This window comes from Salmo salar, chromosome ssa28 (genome assembly GCF_905237065.1).
Source record: "Salmo salar chromosome ssa28, Ssal_v3.1, whole genome shotgun sequence".
Taxonomy (NCBI): domain Eukaryota; kingdom Metazoa; phylum Chordata; class Actinopteri; order Salmoniformes; family Salmonidae; genus Salmo; species Salmo salar.
The window spans coordinates 32,141,371-32,160,000 of record NC_059469.1 but is presented as its reverse complement, the minus strand read 5'-3'; the positions used below and the strand labels follow the sequence as shown (position 1 = coordinate 32,160,000).

Sequence of the window (18,630 nt, the reverse complement as noted above, 5' to 3'; positions counted from 1 at the left end):
AAAAGGAGCAGGTGTGTCTTCTGATTGTCGACTGATGAGTGACACCTGTGACTAGGGCAGAACAAACACACACACACACACACACACACACACACACACACACACACACACACACACTCCCACACACACACTCACACATATTTACATTTAAGTCATTTAGCAGACGCTCTTATCCAGAGCGACTTACAAATTGGTGGATTCACCTTATGATATCCAGTGGAACAACCACTTTACAATAGTGCATCTAAATCTTTTAAGGGGGGGTTAGAAGGATTACTTTATCCTATCCCAGGTATTCCTTAAAGAGGTGGGGTTTCAGGTGTCTCCGGAAGACACTCACACACACACACACACACACACTCACACACACACTCACAGTCACTCACACTCACACACACTCACAGTCACTCACACACACTCACAGTCACTCCCACACACACACACACACACACACACACACACACACACACACACACACACACACACACACACACACACACACACACACACACACACACACACACACACACCCTCAGTCGAGCGCATGTCATACGTGCTTGCGTGAGTGACATCTTCATCGATGCCCATCTGTCTCACAAACAGAAGGCCTCTCCCACACAGTGTTTTCTACAGGCTACTTTATATTCCTCTATACCACACACAGAGGATGGTTTCAAAGGTAAACAAAGGCACAGATACTCCACTGATGTCTCATTAACATAATGCAAGTCACCTACAGTCCCCCCCCTCTGCTTCAAAGGAAGATTCATGCCACAGTGACTTTGAAAAATATAATAAGAAAAGAAAGTGAAGAACGGAGGAAGGAGGTCATTCCTGAGGCCTGTCAAGGATCTGCCACTGGGGAAGGTTGATAGTTAATAACTAATGATCTTTCTTTTCTTCTGTCTTAGAACTTCAATTTCTCTCTTTCTCTCTACCCATCTCTCTCTCCCCTGCTCTCTCTCTACCCGTCTCTCTCTCTCTCTCTACCCGTCTCTCTCTCTCTCTCACCCGCCTGCTCTCTCTGTCTCTCTCACTCTCTCCTGTCTCTCTCTCTCCATCTCTCTCTCTCTCACCCGCCTGCTCTCTCGCTCTCTCTCACTCTCTCCTGTCTCTGTCTCGCCATCTCTCTCTCTCTCACCCGCCTGCTCTCTCGCTCTCTCTCACTCTCTCCTGTCTCTGTCTCTCCATCTCTCTCTCTCTCACCCGCCTGCTCTCTCGCTCTCTCTCACTCTCTCCTGTCTCTCTCTCTCCATCTCTCTCTCTCTCACCCGCCTGCTCTCTCGCTCTCTCTCACTCTCTCCTGTCTCTCTCTCTCCATCTCTCTCTCTTGCTCTCTCTCTCTTGCTCTCTCTCACTCTCTCCTGTCTCTCTCTCTCTCCATCTCTCTCTCTCTCTCTCACTCTCTCTCACTCTCTCTCTTGCTCTCTCTCTCCCCATCTCTCTCTCTCTCCATCTCTCTCTCTCTCTTGCTCTTCTCTCTGTCACTTGCTCTGTTTGAGAGACAGACAGGGCAGAAGTAATTAACATGAGCTCTCTCTCCTAGTTGAACTTGTGGAGACAGACTCTTTCTTTTAGAGAAATGCAATGACAAATACATCAAGTTGGAATCATTGGTTTAGAATTTACTGTCAGCTAAATGGTAAAGGAATATGAATTCATAGTTTCTACTGTAAAGAAAGATGGGACTTCATAGCAGCTGTGTGTGTGTGTGTGTGTGTGTGTGTGTGTGTGTGTGTGTGTGTGTGTGTGTGTGTGTGTGTGTGTGTGTGTGTGTGTGTGTGTGTGTGTGTGTGTGTGTGTGTGTGTGTGTGTGTGTGTGTGTGTATCTGAAACATCCTGTATGTGTAGGCCTCTACAGTACAGCATGTCATATATAAGTGTCTTTGGTGCGGTCTAGGAGAATACTCAGGGAGAGATAGACTAAAATAGAGGAGAATACTCAGGGAGAGAGAGACTAAGATAGAGGAGAATACTCAGGGAGAGAGAGACTAAAATAGAGGAGAATACTCAGGGAGAGAGAGACTAAGATAGAGGAGAATACTCATGGAGAGAGGGACTAAAATAGAGGAGAATACTCAGGGAGAGAGGGACTAAAATAGAGGAGAATACTCAGGGAGAGAGGGACTAAAATAGAGGAGAATACTCAGGGAGAGAGGGACTAAAATAGAGGAGAATACTCAGGGAGAGAGAGACTAAAATAGAGGAGAATACTCAGGGAGAGAGAGACTAAAATAGAGGAGAATACTCAGGGAGAGAGGGACTAAAATAGAGGAGAATACTCAGGGAGAGAGGGACTAAAATAGAGGAGAATACTCAGGGAGAGAGGGACTAAAATAGAGGAGAATACTCAGGGAGAGAGGGACTAAAATAGAGGAGAATACTCAGGGAGAGAGGGACTAAAATAGAGGAGAATACTCAGGGAGAGAGGGACTAAGATAGAGGAGAATACTCAGGGAGAGAGAGACTAAAATAGAGGAGAATACTCAGGGAGAGAGGGACTAAAATAGAGGAGAATACTCAGGGAGAGAGAGACTAAAATAGAGGAGAATACTCAGGGAGAGAGAGACTAAAATAGAGGAGAATACTCAGGGAGTGAGGGACTAAAATAGAGGAGAATACTCAGGGAGAGAGAGACTAAAATAGAGGAGAATACTCAGGGAGAGAGGGACTAAAATAGAGGAGAATACTCAGGGAGAGAGGGACTAAAATAGAGGAGAATACTCAGGGAGAGAGGGACTAAAATAGAGGAGAATACTCAGGGAGAGAGAGACTAAAATAGAGGAGAATACTCAGGGAGAGAGGGACTAAAATAGAGGAGAATACTCAGGGAGAGAGAGACTAAAATAGAGGAGAATACTCAGGGAGAGAGGGACTAAAATAGAGGAGAATACTCAGGGAGAGAGAGACTAAAATAGAGGAGAATACTCAGGGAGAGAGGGACTAAAATAGAGGAGAATACTCAGGGAGAGAGGGACTAAAATAGAGGAGAATACTCAGGGAGAGAGGGACTAAAATAGAGGAGAATACTCAGGGAGAGAGAGACTAAAATAGAGGAGAATACTCAGGGAGAGAGAGACTAAGATCGAGGAGAATACTCAGGGAGAGAGAGAGACAAATAAAGAGGGGAGGTAGAGGAGATGTGAGAGAGGGCGTGAGGAAGAGCCCAAGGTGCATTTTGATGGAAAGGGAGAGGGAGGATGAGCGAAAGCAGGGAGAAATTAAGTGAAATGAATGAGAGGAGAGATAAAGGAAAGAAGAAGAAGAGGAGAGTAGAGGGAGAGAGAGAAGAGAGGAGAAAGAGAGAGAGGAGAGGAAAGAGAAAGGAGAGGAAAGAGAGAGAGGAGAGCAAAGAGAGAGAGGAGAGAGAGAGAGGAGAGGGAGAGAGGGGAGAAAGAGAAAGCAGGGAGAAAGGAAAGGGGAGAGGAGAGGGAGAGGTGAGGGAGAGAGAGAGAGAGGGGAGGGGGAAAAGGGGTGAGAGGGCTTGAGGAAGGGCATAACCCAGAGCCCACAGTACGTCCGGCCCCACGCGCCCCAGGACCTCCATCTGGAATTAGACACAGCCTCTCCCAGAGCAGGAAGAGGAGATGATAGGAATATTTATTGTGCGTGCGTGCGTGCGTGCGTGCGTGCGTGCGTGCGTGCGTGCGTGTGTCTGTGTGTGTGTGTGTGTGTGTGTGTGTGTGTGTGTGTGTGCGTGTGTGTGTGTGTGTGTGCGTGCGTGTGTGTGTGTGTGTGTGTGCGTGCGTGCGTGCGTGCGTGTGTGTGTGTGTGTGCTCGCTCATCCTTGTGGGGAAGAGGCCTGCTCTGCACATGTTCCCCGGCAGGAGAAGAGAGAGAGTGATAGAAGAGAAAGAACTAGAGAAGACGGGAGAGTATGATGTCATGAGGACAGAATGTGTAAAGCCTTCCCTCCCACTCCTTTTGTCTGCCTCACATTTTTGTGGGGGCTCCATTTCTCTCGTTTTTTTTCTCACTCTCCCCCCCTCCCACTTTCTTTCTTTCCTGTCTCTCTCCCTCCCTTCTCACAGGAACTGCCTGTTGGACTGGGAAACACTTCTCCTCCCTTTAACGCTTCCTTTTCTCTCCATCCTTCTCTCTTTCTCTCCATCCATGACATTGAGATAGACCATTCTGGTCTCACTGGAGCGCTAGAAAGCAGCGATCTGCTGGAATAAGTCACTCTCAGCTGCAGGACCATGGTCTTACTGTCGGCTCTGTGTTTGGCACCGCCACCCACATGCCCTTCAAGCCAGCTGGGCCTTCATGGGGCCCTTGGGTGCATGTGTGTAGGTGGGAGGGGTGGTTTGGTGGGAGTGGTGGTGGTGGAGTTTGCAGGTGCTTTCAGCTTGTTGTTCTGCTGAGACATTCGGGTACAGGGTACAAGTGAACTTGTGTCGTGTGAGTGACCAACATGCCGGCTTTCCCAATGGAACTTGAGCTCAGGTAAGAACAGATAGATGTTATGTGGAGAGTGGGTGTAGTCTGAACTCTAGCTGTGAATGAGTTCTAATGCTGATTGTAATAGAAATGATTTCATTTGTATTGTTTTTAGCGGAGAGTTCTTTGATGCCATTAAATTAAACCAGTTAGCACAATAGTAGTACATGTATTGTTTGTAGTTTATTTGTTTCTACAATTGTAAAGCGAAATTGGGTCCTTGAAAAACGCTATAAAATATAATGCATTATTTGTATTATTTCTGTGTGAGAGGGCTGAGAGAGGGCTGGGAGAGGGCTGGGAGAGGGCTGAGAGAGGGCTGGGAGAGGGCTGAGAGAGGGCTGGGAGAGGGGCTGAGAGAGGGCTGGGAGAGGGCTGAGAGAGGGCTGAGAGAGGGCTGGGAGAGTGCTGGGAGAGGGCTGAGAGAGGGCTGGGAGAGGGCTGAGAGAGGGCTGAGAGAGGGCTGAGAGAGAGCTGGGAGAGGGCTGGGAGAGGGCTGAGAGAGGGCTGAGAGAGGGCTGAGAGAGGGCTGGGAGAGGGGCTGGGAGAGGGGCTGGGAGAGGGGCTGAGAGAGGGGCTGAGAGAGGGCTGGGAGAGGGGCTGGGAGAGGGGCTGAGAGAGGGGCTGAGAGAGGGCTGAGAGAGGGCTGAGAGAGGGCTGGGAGAGGGCTGAGAGAGAGCTGAGAGAGGGCTGAGAGAGGGCTGGGAGAGGGCTGGGAGAGGGCTGAGAGAGGTGCTGGGAGAGGGCTGGGAGAGGGCTGAGAGAGAGCTGAGAGAGGGCTGAGAGAGAGCTGGGAGAGGGCTGGGAGAGGGCTGAGAGAGGTGCTGGGAGAGGGCTGAGAGAGGGCTGAGAGAGGGCTGGGTGTTTATGTTAGATCTATGTAGCTGTATGTGTGGGAGAGAGATGTTAGATCTATGTAGCTGTATGTGTGGGAGAGAGATGTTAGATCTATGTAGCTGTATGTGTGGGAGAGAGATGTTAGATCTCTGTGGGAGAGAGATGTGAGTGGATATTTGTGTCTTTGTGTGAACTCTGTAGCTGTGCATTTTACAGGAACTCTGTGCGTGTGTGATCTCTGTAATGGTACGTGTCAGAGGCCTGTGTCGCAGGAACTCTGATCCTGAAACAGATGTTTGGTGGGTCGCGAGGGGCCGTGTGAAGCTGTGGACTTGGAGACCAGAGGGAGTGTGTGTGCATGTCTGTCTGTCTGAGTGAGACTGCGTATGTGCATATGTGTGTGTGTTCTCTCGTGGGACAGGATTGAGTGAGTGAGGGATGGAAAGAGGGGGTGAGGAGGATGGGGGAGTCAGGGGAGTGGGTGCAGGACGAGTTTACAAAGGGTCACCGTTTTCCATAATATCCACCCCCACACTAAACTCCTTACAACTGAGGGGCTTTTACACTGATATCCACTCCCCAAATCCTGCCAATTCCCTCGCTCTCCTCCCTCCCTCCCTTCCATCGCTCTCTCTCTCTCTCTCTCTCTCTTCCATCGCTCTCTCTCTCTCCCATCTCTCTCTCTCTCTCTCTCTCTCTCTCTCTCTTCCATCTCTCTCCCATCTCTCTCTCAATCTACTCCCATCTCTCTCACTCTCTCTCCCATCTTTCTCTCTCTCTCTCTCTCTCTCTCTCTCTCTCTCTCTCTCTCACTCTCCTCCCATCTCTCTCTCGTCATCATCCCTTCTTTATTGTGTCACTTCAGTCTCAAAGCTTTGGAGAACTCTCCAAGGGATTTCTTCTTTAATATCCAATATGTATTAGTGTGGTCGGCTCCAGAATGGATCTGATGTCTTACTGTTCAAATAAAGTGCTTTGGAAACTGAGCTTCCACTAACGTTAAGGAGACAAAACCTTCACTTTGCTGGAGTATTGAAACATCATTCTGAGATGTTTTGAAACATTACACGGTGTGTTGATTGATTAACATGACTTAATCACGAGTTATGCAACACCTTGCCAGGGACTGGGAGAATTACCGGGAACGATTGAAAACACTCTTTTGGTATTTCAAGTTCTGTTTAGTGCAGAATTATACCACTTCTTCTATAGTATTGACTTCATTGACTTATGTATCTGATCATTTGCCAATTTAACCCATTTTGGCAGGCATTGTTGAGCACAGTGTTTAATACACCAGTGTTAACTAGAGGTTTTACAACAAGCATTGCATGATGCTGAATTTTGCTTCTACTGTACCATCAAAAGTTCCAAATGTGGGAATGGGCCATCTCATCATTGAACTTCATTTTGCCTGACGGTTCAATGCATAGAACAATGTCTAAAATCATTTAGAATAATCATGACATTGTGTCAGCAGGTGATTGTGATGTAAATAACTGCTAGCCACTCTCAGGAACAACTACACAGACCTGAACGAGGAAGGAAAAGTAAATGGAATGACAGTTATAAATGTATGTGGGTATTGTTAGTTCTACAGCCTTTTTGTTTGTTAAGTTGCCAAAATAGTAATTTCTAGTTGAATGAACATGTGAGTCAAATTGAGCAAACACATCATTTTAATTTGACAGAATTTTTGCCTACCTTTTATCGTGTTGGTATGTTGGAGATAAGTTTTGACCAAGTAAACATTTTAAGTTCAGGTAACATTTTGACCCGAAAAAAGCTGGGTAAACCAAAAAAAAAGCTGTGTAAACCCCCAAAAAGCTGTGTAAACCCCCCAAAAAGCTGGGTAAACCCCCAAAAAGCTGTGTAAACCCCCCAAAAAGCTGTGTAAACCCCCCAAAAAGCTGGGTAAAACCCAAACAAAAGCTGTGTAAACCACAAAAAAAAGCTGTGTAAACCACAAAAAAAAAGCTGTGTAAACCACAAAAAAAGCTGGGTAAACCAAAAAAAAAAGCTGGGTAAACCCCCAAAAAGCTGTGTAAACCCCCCAAAAAGCTGGGTAAACCAAAAAAAAGCTGGGTAAACCCCCCAAAAAAGCTGTAGAACCAGTTACATAAAAATATTTAGTTTAAACATTATTTTCATATTTTTTTTACAGTGCACCTTCATTTCGTTGATCTCCACCCCAAACAAGTAACAGATGAACAGCATGCTATTCTCATGCTTAAATTCAAGGTCAGAATACACATAGAGAGAAAAGTGCATAAAATTAAATTCCATTCCATTTAGGCACGCTTAACTCTGGTCGGAATTCCCTCCTAACTGCCTGACATCAGCTTCCCCTGGCAGAGACAGAGACAGAAATAGAGACAGAGAGACAAAGACAAAGAGAGATAAAGTCCTTTTTTCCCCTCTCAATGTTGCTTCAACCTATTGCTCTCTGCTATGGGGACAAATGGATTCCCGGAATTGGATTACGTTCTTGTTTACTGCAGGGATTTTTTTTTAAAGGTAATATTGTCTGTTTGATCGACTACATTGCAGTCGGACTGCACAAAATCGCTGCTATATAAATCATCTTGTTTTTCCAAGAACTTTGCGTTGTGTGATCAAGCTAAGGGATTCTTTACCTCACCTTGCTCAAACTCATCTCAAACACACTGAACTTCTGATCTTGATGGCCTGTCTGTCCTCTGACCTCTCTGCCCCTCTGTCCTGTAGGAGTTTGAGAATGCCGAGGGGGAGGAGTACCAGGCGGACCTGTCCACCCTGGCGTCCCCTGCATCCCAGAGCGGACCTGATGTCTACATCCTACCCCTCACTGAGGTGTCACTCCCCGTGGCCAAACAACCAGGACAATCAGGTAGGACCTACATGTCTGAGTCTGATAAAATGAAATGACACTTTTCTCACTTTTCCTCTTTCTCTCTCGCTCTCTCTCTCCCTCATTTAATATCAGTTAAGTTTGGTCCAGTTCAGTTCAATTTAAATACATTTCTTTCCAAGAGGCTTTAAGCATTTCAAGTCAGCTCTGTGAGGAGGGATGTTCAGGGGATGACTGTCAGAGAGAACCATATCAAATTCATATAGTCACTTTCACAGCTTTTCTCAAAGGGAATACAATATAAAAGGTTGCATAAAAGGTCAAATAAAGGTGAGACAATAAAGGGAAAAGTTTTGTGCCGTTATTCTCTTCTTGACAAAGTGATGGAAACCTTGCAGTAGACTAGAGTGTTTTCAGTGAGGAGTCTTCAAGGATGTCAGGGCATACTGTACTGTATATTCTGGCTCTTTAGCCCACAAAGTCTCCCCAGAGTCAGTGACCAACGCCCTAACACTGGACCACTGGGCCTATCTCTGGGCCTATCCCCATCCCCCATCCCCAATGTCCTGGACCACTGCTGGGCCTATCCCCCATCCCCAATGCCCTGGACCACTGCTGGGCCTATCCCCCATCCCTACTGCCCTGGACCACTGCTGGGCCTATCCCCATCGCCCTGGACCACTGCTGGGCCTATCCCCCATCCCTACTGCCCTGGACCACTGCTGGGCCTATCCCCCATCCCCAATGCCCTGGACCACTGCTGGGCCTATCCCCCATCCCCAATGCCCTGGACCACTGCTGGGCCTATCCCCATCCCCAATGCCCTGGACCACTGCTGGGCCTATCCCCCATCCCCAATGCCCTGGACCACTGCTGGGCCTATCCCCATCGCCCTGGACCACTGCTGGGCCTATCCCCATTGCCCTGGACCACTGCTGGGCCTATCCCCATCCCCAATGCCCTGGACCACTGCTGGGCCTATCCCCATCCCCAATGCCCTGGACCACTGCTGGGCCTATCTCCCATCCCCAATGCCCTGGACCACTGCTGGGCCTATCCCCATCCCCTATCCCCAATGCCCTGGACCACTGCTGGGCCTATCCCCATCCCCTATCCCCAATGCCCTGGACCACTGCTGGGCCTATCCCCCATCCCTACTGCCCTGGACCACTGCTGGGCCTATCCCCCATCCCCAATGCCCTGGACCACTGCTGGGCCTATCCCCATCCCCTATCCCCAATGCCCTGGACCACTGCTGGGCCTATCCCCCATCCCTACTGCCCTGGACCACTGCTGGGCCTATCCCCCATCCCCAATGCCCTGGAACACTGCTGGGCCTATCCCCCATCCCCAATGCCCTGGACCACTGCTGGGCCTATCCCCATCCCCAATGCCCTGGACCACTGCTGGGCCTATCCCCATCCCCTATCCCCAATGCCCTGGACCACTGCTGGGCCTATCCCCATCCCCTATCCCCAATGCCCTGGACCACTGCTGGGCCTATCCCCATCCCCTATCCCCAATGCCCTGGACCACTGCTGGGCCTATCCTCATCCCCACTGCCCGGGACCATGGTTAGGCCTATCAAATCAAAGTATATTTGTCAAATGCGGCAAATACAACAGGTGTAGACTTTACTGTAAAATGCTTAGTTACGAGCCCCTAACCCACAATGCTGAGTTAAAAAGTAAGAACAATTCTCGAGAAAAGGAAAGAAGAAACAGTAACACAATAAAATAACAATAATGAGGCTGCATACAGGGAGTACAGGTACCGAGTCAACGTCCAGGGGTATGAGGTAGTTGAGGTAATTGAGATAATACTGTATGTACATGTAGGTAGAGATGAAAGTGACCAGGATAGATAATAAACAGTGTGTCAATATGTCAGTGTGTGTGTGTGTTTTATAGTATGTGTGAGTGTGTGGGTAGAGTCCAGTCAGTGTGTGGGTAGAGTCCAGTGTGTGGGTTGAGTCCAGTGAGTGTATGGGTAGAGTCCAGTCAGTGTGTGGGTAGAGTCCAGCGGGTATGTGGGTAGTCCAGTGAGTGTGTGGGTAGAGTCCAGTCAGTGTGTGGGTAGAGTCCAGTGAGTGTGTGGGTAGAGTCCAGTCAGTGTGCGGGTAGAGTCCAGTCAGTGTGTGGGTAGAGTCCAGTCTGTGTGGGTAGAGTCCAGTCTGTGTGGGTAGAGTCCAGTCTGTGTGGGTAGAGTCCAGTGAGTGTGTGGGTAGAGTCCAGTCAGTGTGTGGGTAGAGTCCAGTGTGTGGGTTGAGTCCAGTGAGTGTGTGGGTAGAGTCCAGTCAGTGTGTGGGTAGAGTCCAGTGAGTGTGTGGGTAGAGTCCAGTCAGTGTGGGTAGAGTCCAGTCAGTGTGTGGTTAGAGTCCAGTGTGTGGGTAGAGTCCAGTGAGTGTGTGGGTAGAGTCCAGTCAGTGTGTGGGTAGAGTCCAGTGTGTGGGTAGAGTCCAGTCAGTGTGTGGGTAGAGTCCAGTCAGTGTGTGGGTAGAGTCCAGTGAGTGTGTGGGTAGAGTCCAGTCAGTGTGCGGGTAGAGTCCAGTCAGTGTGTGGGTAGAGTCCAGTCTGTGTGGGTAGAGTCCAGTCTGTGTGGGTAGAGTCCAGTCTGTGTGGGTAGAGTCCAGTGAGTGTGTGGGTAGAGTCCAGTCAGTGTGTGGGTAGAGTCCAGTGTGTGGGTTGAGTCCAGTGAGTGTGTGGGTAGAGTCCAGTCAGTGTGTGGGTAGAGTCCAGTGTGTGGGTAGAGTCCAGCGAGTGTGTGGGTAGAGTCCAGTGAGTGTGTGGGTAGAGTCCAGTCAGTGTGGGTAGAGTCCAGTCAGTGTGTGGGTAGAGTCCAGTCAGTGTGTGGGTAGAGTCCAGCAGGTATGTGGGTAGAGTCCAGTGAGTGTGTGGGTTGAGTCCAGTCAGTGTGTGGGTAGAGTCCAGTCAGTGTGGGTAGAGTCCAGCGAGTGTGTGGGTAGAGTCCAGTCAGTGTGTGGGTAGAGTCCAGTCAGTGTGGGTAGAGTCCAGGTAGTGTGTGGGTTGAGTCCAGTCAGTGTGGGTAGAGTCCAGTCAGTGTGTGGGTAGAGTCCAGTCAGTGTGGGTAGAGTCCAGTCAGTGTGGGTAGAGTCCAGTCAGTGTGTGGGTAGAGTCCAGTCAGTGTGTGGGTAGAGTCCAGTGAGTGTGTGGGTAGAGTCCAGTGAGTGTGTGGGTAGAGTCCAGTCAGTGTGTGGGTAGTGTCCAGCGAGTGTGTGGGTAGAGTCCCGCGAGTGTGTGGGTAGAGTCCAGTCAGTGTGTGGGTAGAGTCCAGTGTGTGGGTAGAGTCCAGTCGGTGTGTGGGTAGAGTCCAGTCAGTGTGTGGGTAGAGTCCAGTGAGTGTGTGGGTAGAGTCCAGTCAGTGTGGGTAGAGTCCAGGTAGTGTGTGGGTTGAGTCCAGTCAGTGTGGGTAGAGTCCAGTCAGTGTGTGGGTAGAGTCCAGTCAGTGTGGGTAGAGTCCAGTCAGTGTGGGTAGAGTCCAGTCAGTGTGTGGGTAGAGTCCAGTCAGTGTGTGGGTAGAGTCCAGTGAGTGTGTGGGTAGAGTCCAGTGAGTGTGTGGGTAGAGTCCAGTCAGTGTGTGGGTAGTGTCCAGCGAGTGTGTGGGTAGAGTCCCGCGAGTGTGTGGGTAGAGTCCAGTCAGTGTGTGGGTAGAGTCCAGTGTGTGGGTAGAGTCCAGTCGGTGTGTGGGTAGAGTCCAGTCAGTGTGTGGGTAGAGTCCAGTGAGTGTGTGGGTAGAGTCCAGTCAGTGTGTGGGTAGAGTCCAGTGTGTGTGTGGGTAGAGTCCAGTCAGTGTGTGGGTAGAGTCCAGTCAGTGTGTGGGTAGAGTCCAGTGTGTGTGTGGGTAGAGTCCAGTCAGTGTGTGGGTAGAGTCCAGTCAGTGTGTGGGTAGAGTCCAGTGTGTGTGTGGGTAGAGTCCAGTCAGTGTGTGGGTAGAGTCCAGTGAGTGTTTATAGAGCCGACACGTCAGTGAAAAAAAAAGGGTGTCAATGCAATTAGTCAGGATATCCATTTGATTAACTGTTCAGCACTTTTTTGGCTTTAGGGTAGCAGCTGTTCAGGAGCCTTTTGGTCCCAGACTTGGTGCTCCGGTACCACTTGTCGTGCAGTAGCAGAGAGAACAGTCTATGACTTGGGTGGCTGGAATCTTTGACAATTTTTAGGGCCTTCCTCTGACACTGCCTGGTATAGAGGTCCTGGATGGCAGGGAGATCGGCCCAGTAATGTATGGGCCAAACGCATTACCCTCTTTAGCGCTTTATAGTCAGATGCCAAGCAGTTAGCATACCAAGCGGTGATGCAGCCGGTCAAGATGCTCTCAATGGTGCAGCTATATACATTTTTTAGGATCTGAGGGCCCATGCCAAGTATTGTCAGCCTTCTAAGGGGGAAGATGCGTTGTCGTGCCCTCATCAAGACTGTGTTGATGTGTTTGGACCATGATAGGTCATTAGTGATGTGGACACCAAGGAACTTGAAGATCACGATCCGCTCCTCTACAGCCCCGTTGATGGGAATGGGTGAACAGGGAGTACAGAATGGGACTAAGCATGCTCCACTGAGGGAGCATGCTTAGTTGCAGAGGGAGGTGTTTAATCACAGGGTCCTTAGTTTAGTGATGATCTTGGAGGGCACTATGATGTTGAACGCTGAGCTGTTGTCAATCAATAGCATTTTCATGTACAGTATGTGTTCCTTTTGTCCAGGTGGGAAAGGGCACTGTGGTGTGCAATAGAGATTGTATTTTCTGTGGATCTGTTGGGGCGGTATGCGAATTGGAGTGGGTCCAGGGTGTCTGGGATGATGGTGTTAATGTGAGCCATGACCAGCCTTTCATGGCTACAGATGGGAGTGCTACGGGGTGATAGTCATTTAGACAAGTTACCTTGGCGTTCTTGGGCACAGGCATAATGATGGTCTGCTTGAAACATGTTGGTATTACAGACTCAGACGGGAGAGGTTGAAAATGTCAGTGAAGACACTTGCCAGCTGGTCAGCACATGCTCTGAGTACGCGTCCTGGCAATCCCTCTGGCCCTGCGGCCTTGTGAATGTTAACCTATTTAAAGGTCTTACCCACATTGGCTACGGAGAACATGATTACACAGAACAGCTGGTGCTCCATTGTATGGTTCAGTGTTGCTTGCCTTGAAGTGAGCATCGAAGGTATTTAGCTCATCTGGTAGGCTTGCATCACTGGGCAGCTCGTGGCTGGATTTCCCTTTAATCCGTGATAGTTTGCAAGCCCTGCCAAATCCAACGAGCGACAGAAATGGTGTAGTAGGATTCAATCTTAGCCCTTTATTGACACTTTGCCTGTTTGATGGTTTGTCGGAGGGCATAGAGCGATTTCTTATAAGCGTCCGGATTAGTGTCCCGCTCCTTGAAAGCGGCAGCTCTAGCCTTTAGCTCAGTGCGGATGTTGCCTGTAGTTCATGGCTTCTGGTTTGGATATGTACGTACGGTCACTGTGGGGACGATGTCGTCAGTGCACTTATTGATGAAGCTGGTGACTGATGTGGTGTACTCCTCAATGCCATCGGATGAATCCCAGGAACATTTCCCAGTCTGTGCTAGCAAAACAGTCCTGTAGCTTACCATCCGCTTAATCTTACCACTTCCGAATTGAGTGTGTCACTGTACTTCCTGTTTGAGTTTTTGCTTGTAAGCAGGAATCAGGAGGATAGTGTTATGGTCAGATTTGCCAAATGGAGGGCGAGGGAGAGCTTTGTATACGTCTCTGTGTGTGGAGTAAAGGTGGTCTAGAGTTTTTTCGCTTCTAGTTGCACAGGTGACATGCTGGTAGAGATGAGGTAAAAACAGATCTCAGTTTTCTTGCATTAAAATCACCGGCCACTAGGAGCATTTTCTTAATTTCTTATGGCCCTATACTGCTCGTTGACTGCGGTCTTAGTGCCAGCACTGGTTGTGGTGGCAAGTAGACAACTACAAAAAATATAGATAAACTCTTTTGGTAAATAGTATGGTCTACAGCTTATCATGATGTATTCTAACTTAGTATTAGAGATCACGCACCAGCTGTTGTTAACAAAGAGACACAAACTACCCCCCTTGAGCTTACCCGATGCTGCCGTTCTGTCCTGTTGATGTATAGAAAAAACAACTAGATGTATATTTTCCATGTCCTTGTTCAGCCACAACTCAGAGAAACATAGGATATTACAGTTCTTCAGATCACGTCGATAGGATAGTCTCGAACAGAGCTCGTCCAGTTTATTCTCCATTGATTTTACGTTAACCAATAGAACGGATATAGACGGTTTAATCCACTTCCCGACGTAGTCTCGTCAGATCTCACACACTCACACACACACACACACACACACACACACACACACACACACACACACACACACACACACACACACACACACACACACACACACACACACACACAAACATCTGCCTGTAGTGTAATCACCCTGGCCCAGCTGGCCAAACCCACATTCTCTCCCTCTCTTTCTCTCCCTCTCTTTATCTCCCTCTCTTTATCTCCCTCTCTTTCTCTCCCTCTCTTTCTCTCCCTCTCTTTCTCTCCCTCTCTTTATCTCCCTCTCTTTCTCTCCCTCTCTTTCTCTCCCTCTCTTTCTCTCCCTCTCTTTTTCTCCCAGTCTTTCCTTTCGATCCGTAACAATAGCCCTGGTTGTCTGTTGACGTGTAAGATATGGGGCTGATGCACGCAGATACATTCATGACATCGGAAGGTCGAGCTGAAATAATGACTTGTACCACACAGTTGGGTGTGGGTCAGTTCATAGGTCAGTCTGCTGCTTGACCAGCCATTCCAATATACTGTTCCTCAAAGCCTGGGCTCATATACATAAAGCTTCTCAGAGTAGGAGTGTTGATCTAGGATCAGTTCTGTCTTTTAGATCATAATGAATATTATTATATGGACCTGATCCTAGATTAACACTCCTACTCTGAGACCCAGCACAAAGAGTGGATGACATGAGAGTAATCTTGTCCCCAAGGTGCTTAACTCATAATGTTGAAATATGATTGTGGACCATCACAGAAGGCTAGTGGAACAAGTTGTGGTACTGTAGGCCTATGTGGAACAAAACCATCTGTTCTGTATGTAGGTTGTTTTCTGTATAGCTGTGTGGTGTTTCTGTAGTGATTAGGAGGCCTATAGGGACACACAGGGCTGGTTAAGGGCGGGGGCTTGGGCAGCTAGGGGGCTGAAGTCAGAACCTCGATCCGCTCTGACCACTCCCTATGATCTCACCATAAGACCATGTGGCTGCTGTCCGACGATCGACAGATATACTCTCTCTCTCTCTCTCTCTCTCTCTCTCTCTCTCTCTCTCTCTCTCTCTCTCTATTCAAAGGGCTTTATTGGCATGGGAAGCATATGTTTACATTGCCAAAGCAAGTGAATGGAGAGGTAGACGGGGAGTAGAGGGGGAGCAGAGGGAGAGGTAGAGGGGGAGTAGAGGGGGGAAGCAGAGGATGGAGGTACAGGGGGAGTAGATGGGGGAGGTAGAAGGGGGAAAGGTGGTAGACAGAAGGGGGAAATGTGGGGCTGGTACTATTGCCTACCCCATACATGTAGACCTTGGCTGGGTCCAGAGTCAGAAATGGTCCCCAATAATACCCACCCTGATACAGCTGTGCTATACTGTCACACATACACTCACACAGGGTTCACTGGTGAGAACACACACACACGCACACGCACACACACACACACACACACACACACACACACACACACACACACACACACACACACACACACACACACACACACACACACTAACGTGTGCTTGGTCAAACACATTCAACTAAAACCTCCATGCCCCCATTGAGTTCCACAACTCCAGTATGTCAGTATTCCATTATGGCTGTGTAGGATTATCCAAGGACGGCCCTACACTATCCCATCAGCAGCCCAAGTGTGCGTCCCAAATTACACCCTGGTCGCTTTATAGTGCACTACATTTGACCAGGGCGTCAGCTCTAGCCAGGAGATCAGACTGTCTGCTGCTGCCATGAAGATAATGGGAATTCCATTTGGCACTGAGTGATTTAGTCTCCTCGTCTTTCAAAAAGACTTCTCATCTGTCTTGCCTGGCAGCTAGCCTCTGTATAGACCGATCCTCAACAACACACAGCTGAGAGAGAGAGAGAGAGAGAGAGAGAGAGAGAGAGAGAGAGAGAGAGAGAGAGAGAGAGAGAGAGAGAGAGAGAGAGAGAGAGAGATAAAGAGCTGTCAGATAGCTTTTTTTTATTACTATTGACGTGAAATACTGTGAATTTATGGTAGTATGGATATGCTCATGGCAGTTACTATGGCCCGCTTTGGCCTGTCCTTTAATCCTGGTCCTGGAGAACCGCAGGCTATGCAGGCTTTTGTTCCAACCCAGCACTAAGACACCTGATTCCACTAATCAAAGGCTTAATAGACAGTTGATTAGTTAAATCAGGTGTGATAATACATGGCTAGAAGAAGACCAGAGTTGAAGACGTTCTAAAGCGAGTTCTAAGTTCTAAGAAGTTGAAGTTCCAAGCCATTCTAGAAGCCATTTCAGATGTAATGGCGTAAACTCTAGTCTAAATGGTCAGTTATCACTAGATGCCCAGTTCACCACCAGTGTTGGGATTAGTTACCAGTGTTGGGATTAGTTATTGCATATTACTAGTTACATTAATGTAACACGTTACCTTAAAATATGACTTTGTGTGGAAAGTAATGTGATTACTAGTTATATTGCTTTTGCGCTACTTTCATAAACAAAATCAAGAAATCTGTTGGAAGGAGGAAGACGAGTTGCGATCGCTCAACCAAAGATGGGCTACCTAGAAGGTTTGATCGCTAGTTTGTCTTTTCATCTGTGGTGCTGCTACTTACTGACTCAAGTTTGATCCGTAGTTTGTCCGTTCATCTGTGGTGCTGCTACTTACTGACTCAGGTTTGATCTGTAGTTTGTCCTTTCATCTGTGGTGCTGCTACTTACTGACTCAGGTTTGATCTGTAGTTTGTCCGTTCATCTGTGGTGCTGCTACTTACTGACTCAGGTTTGATCTGTAGTTTCTCCTTTCATCTGTGGTGCTGCTACTTACTGACTCAGGTTTGATCTGTAGTTTCTCCTTTCATCTGTGGTGCTGCTACTTACTGACTCAGGTTTGATCTGTAGTTTGTCCTTTCATCTGTGGTGCTGCTACTTACTGACTCAGGTTTGATCTGTAGTTTCTCCTTTCATCTGTGGTGCTGCTACTTACTGACTCAGGTTTGATCTGTAGTTTCTCCTTTCATCTGTGGTGCTGCTACTTACTGACTCAGGTTTGATCTGTAGTTTGTCCTTTCATCTGTGGTGCTGCTACTTACTGACTCAGGTTTGATCTGTAGTTTGTCCTTTCATCTGTGGTGCTGCTACTTACTGACTCAGGTTTGATCTGTAGTTTGTCCGTTCATCTGTGGTGCTGCTTTCCTGTGCTAGTATACAAGTGGGCTCCCGAGTGGCGCAGCGGTCTAAGGCACAGCGTCTCAGTATTAGAGGCTTCAGTAGAGACACGCTGGTTCGTATCCAGGCGTATCCAGGCTTATTCGTATCCATCTCAACTGGCCGTGATTGGGAGTTCCATAGGGCAGCGCACAATTGTCCTGGCATTGTCTGGGTTTGGCAGGTGTAGGCTGTCATTGTCAATAACAATTTGTTCTTAGATGACTTGCCTGGTTAATTAAATGCTGCTTAATTAGCAATGTATATTGAAAGTCAAACATACAGATTTCCTGTCTTTTCATTCAAAATCTTAAAAGATGTATAGAGTACACAGTAGAACCCTCTAGGTACTTTTCTACAGACCTGTGTGGCTCAGATGGTAGAGCATGGTTCTTGCAATGCCAGTTCAATTTGCACGGGAGTGACCGGTATGAAAATGTATGCACCTGTTACTGTCAGTCGCTCTGGGTAAGAGCATCTGCTAAATGACGTAAACGTTGAAGTGATCAATGGCGAAGATCAGAGGTGTGCCCTCTATACATTTCTATGGACAGACTGTGTCATGACATTTCTTCAAACAGCCTTTGTGTTCATGCTCCAGAACTAAATGAGGAAATGAGTTGGATCATGGAAACACACCAGTTAGAGAAATGAATCTGAAAGAGAATGCATGCATTGTTTGACAAAATAACTGAAATAATATTACCAAATTTGAAAAAAAGTAATGCGTAATATGATGATGTAAGGGGTTATTTTTGTAATGCATTACCCCCAACACTGTTCACCACTGTGTCACAGAGCTGCTAGATAATAGGCTTAGTGTCTGTGTGTCTGTGTGGTTGGTTCTTGCTGGTACCATACAGTCCCAGGGTTAGTACCCAGACAATGGCTGGGATTCTCTTTAGAACAGATTCTGGATGAGCGAGCGCCCACAACCCAGGGAATGACTGGCCTCTGGAACATTACAGGGCATGGGCGTCAGATATGGCCCTCACACAGGGAGGGGTCTGTGTGGCCAGTCTGGGGGGTGGGCAAGG

The 18,630-nt window shown here is 48.1% G+C and overlaps 1 protein-coding gene across 3 annotated transcripts in view; it reads left to right on the top strand.

Moving 5' to 3' along the window:
• LOC106589899 (serine/threonine-protein kinase LMTK1) overlaps positions 1-18,630 on the top strand; it is a 108,453-nt gene that overhangs the window by 68,073 nt on the left and 21,750 nt on the right. For 2 of the 3 annotated variants that reach the window (XM_014180317.2, XM_014180316.2), the window contains exon 3: positions 8,005-8,146. In XM_014180317.2, the coding sequence (XP_014035792.2) occupies positions 8,005-8,146 (142 nt within the window). Of the gene's footprint in view, positions 1-4,026; positions 4,447-8,004; positions 8,147-18,630 lie in introns of those variants that run through there. The other variant, XM_045710293.1, reaches the window with a different exon arrangement.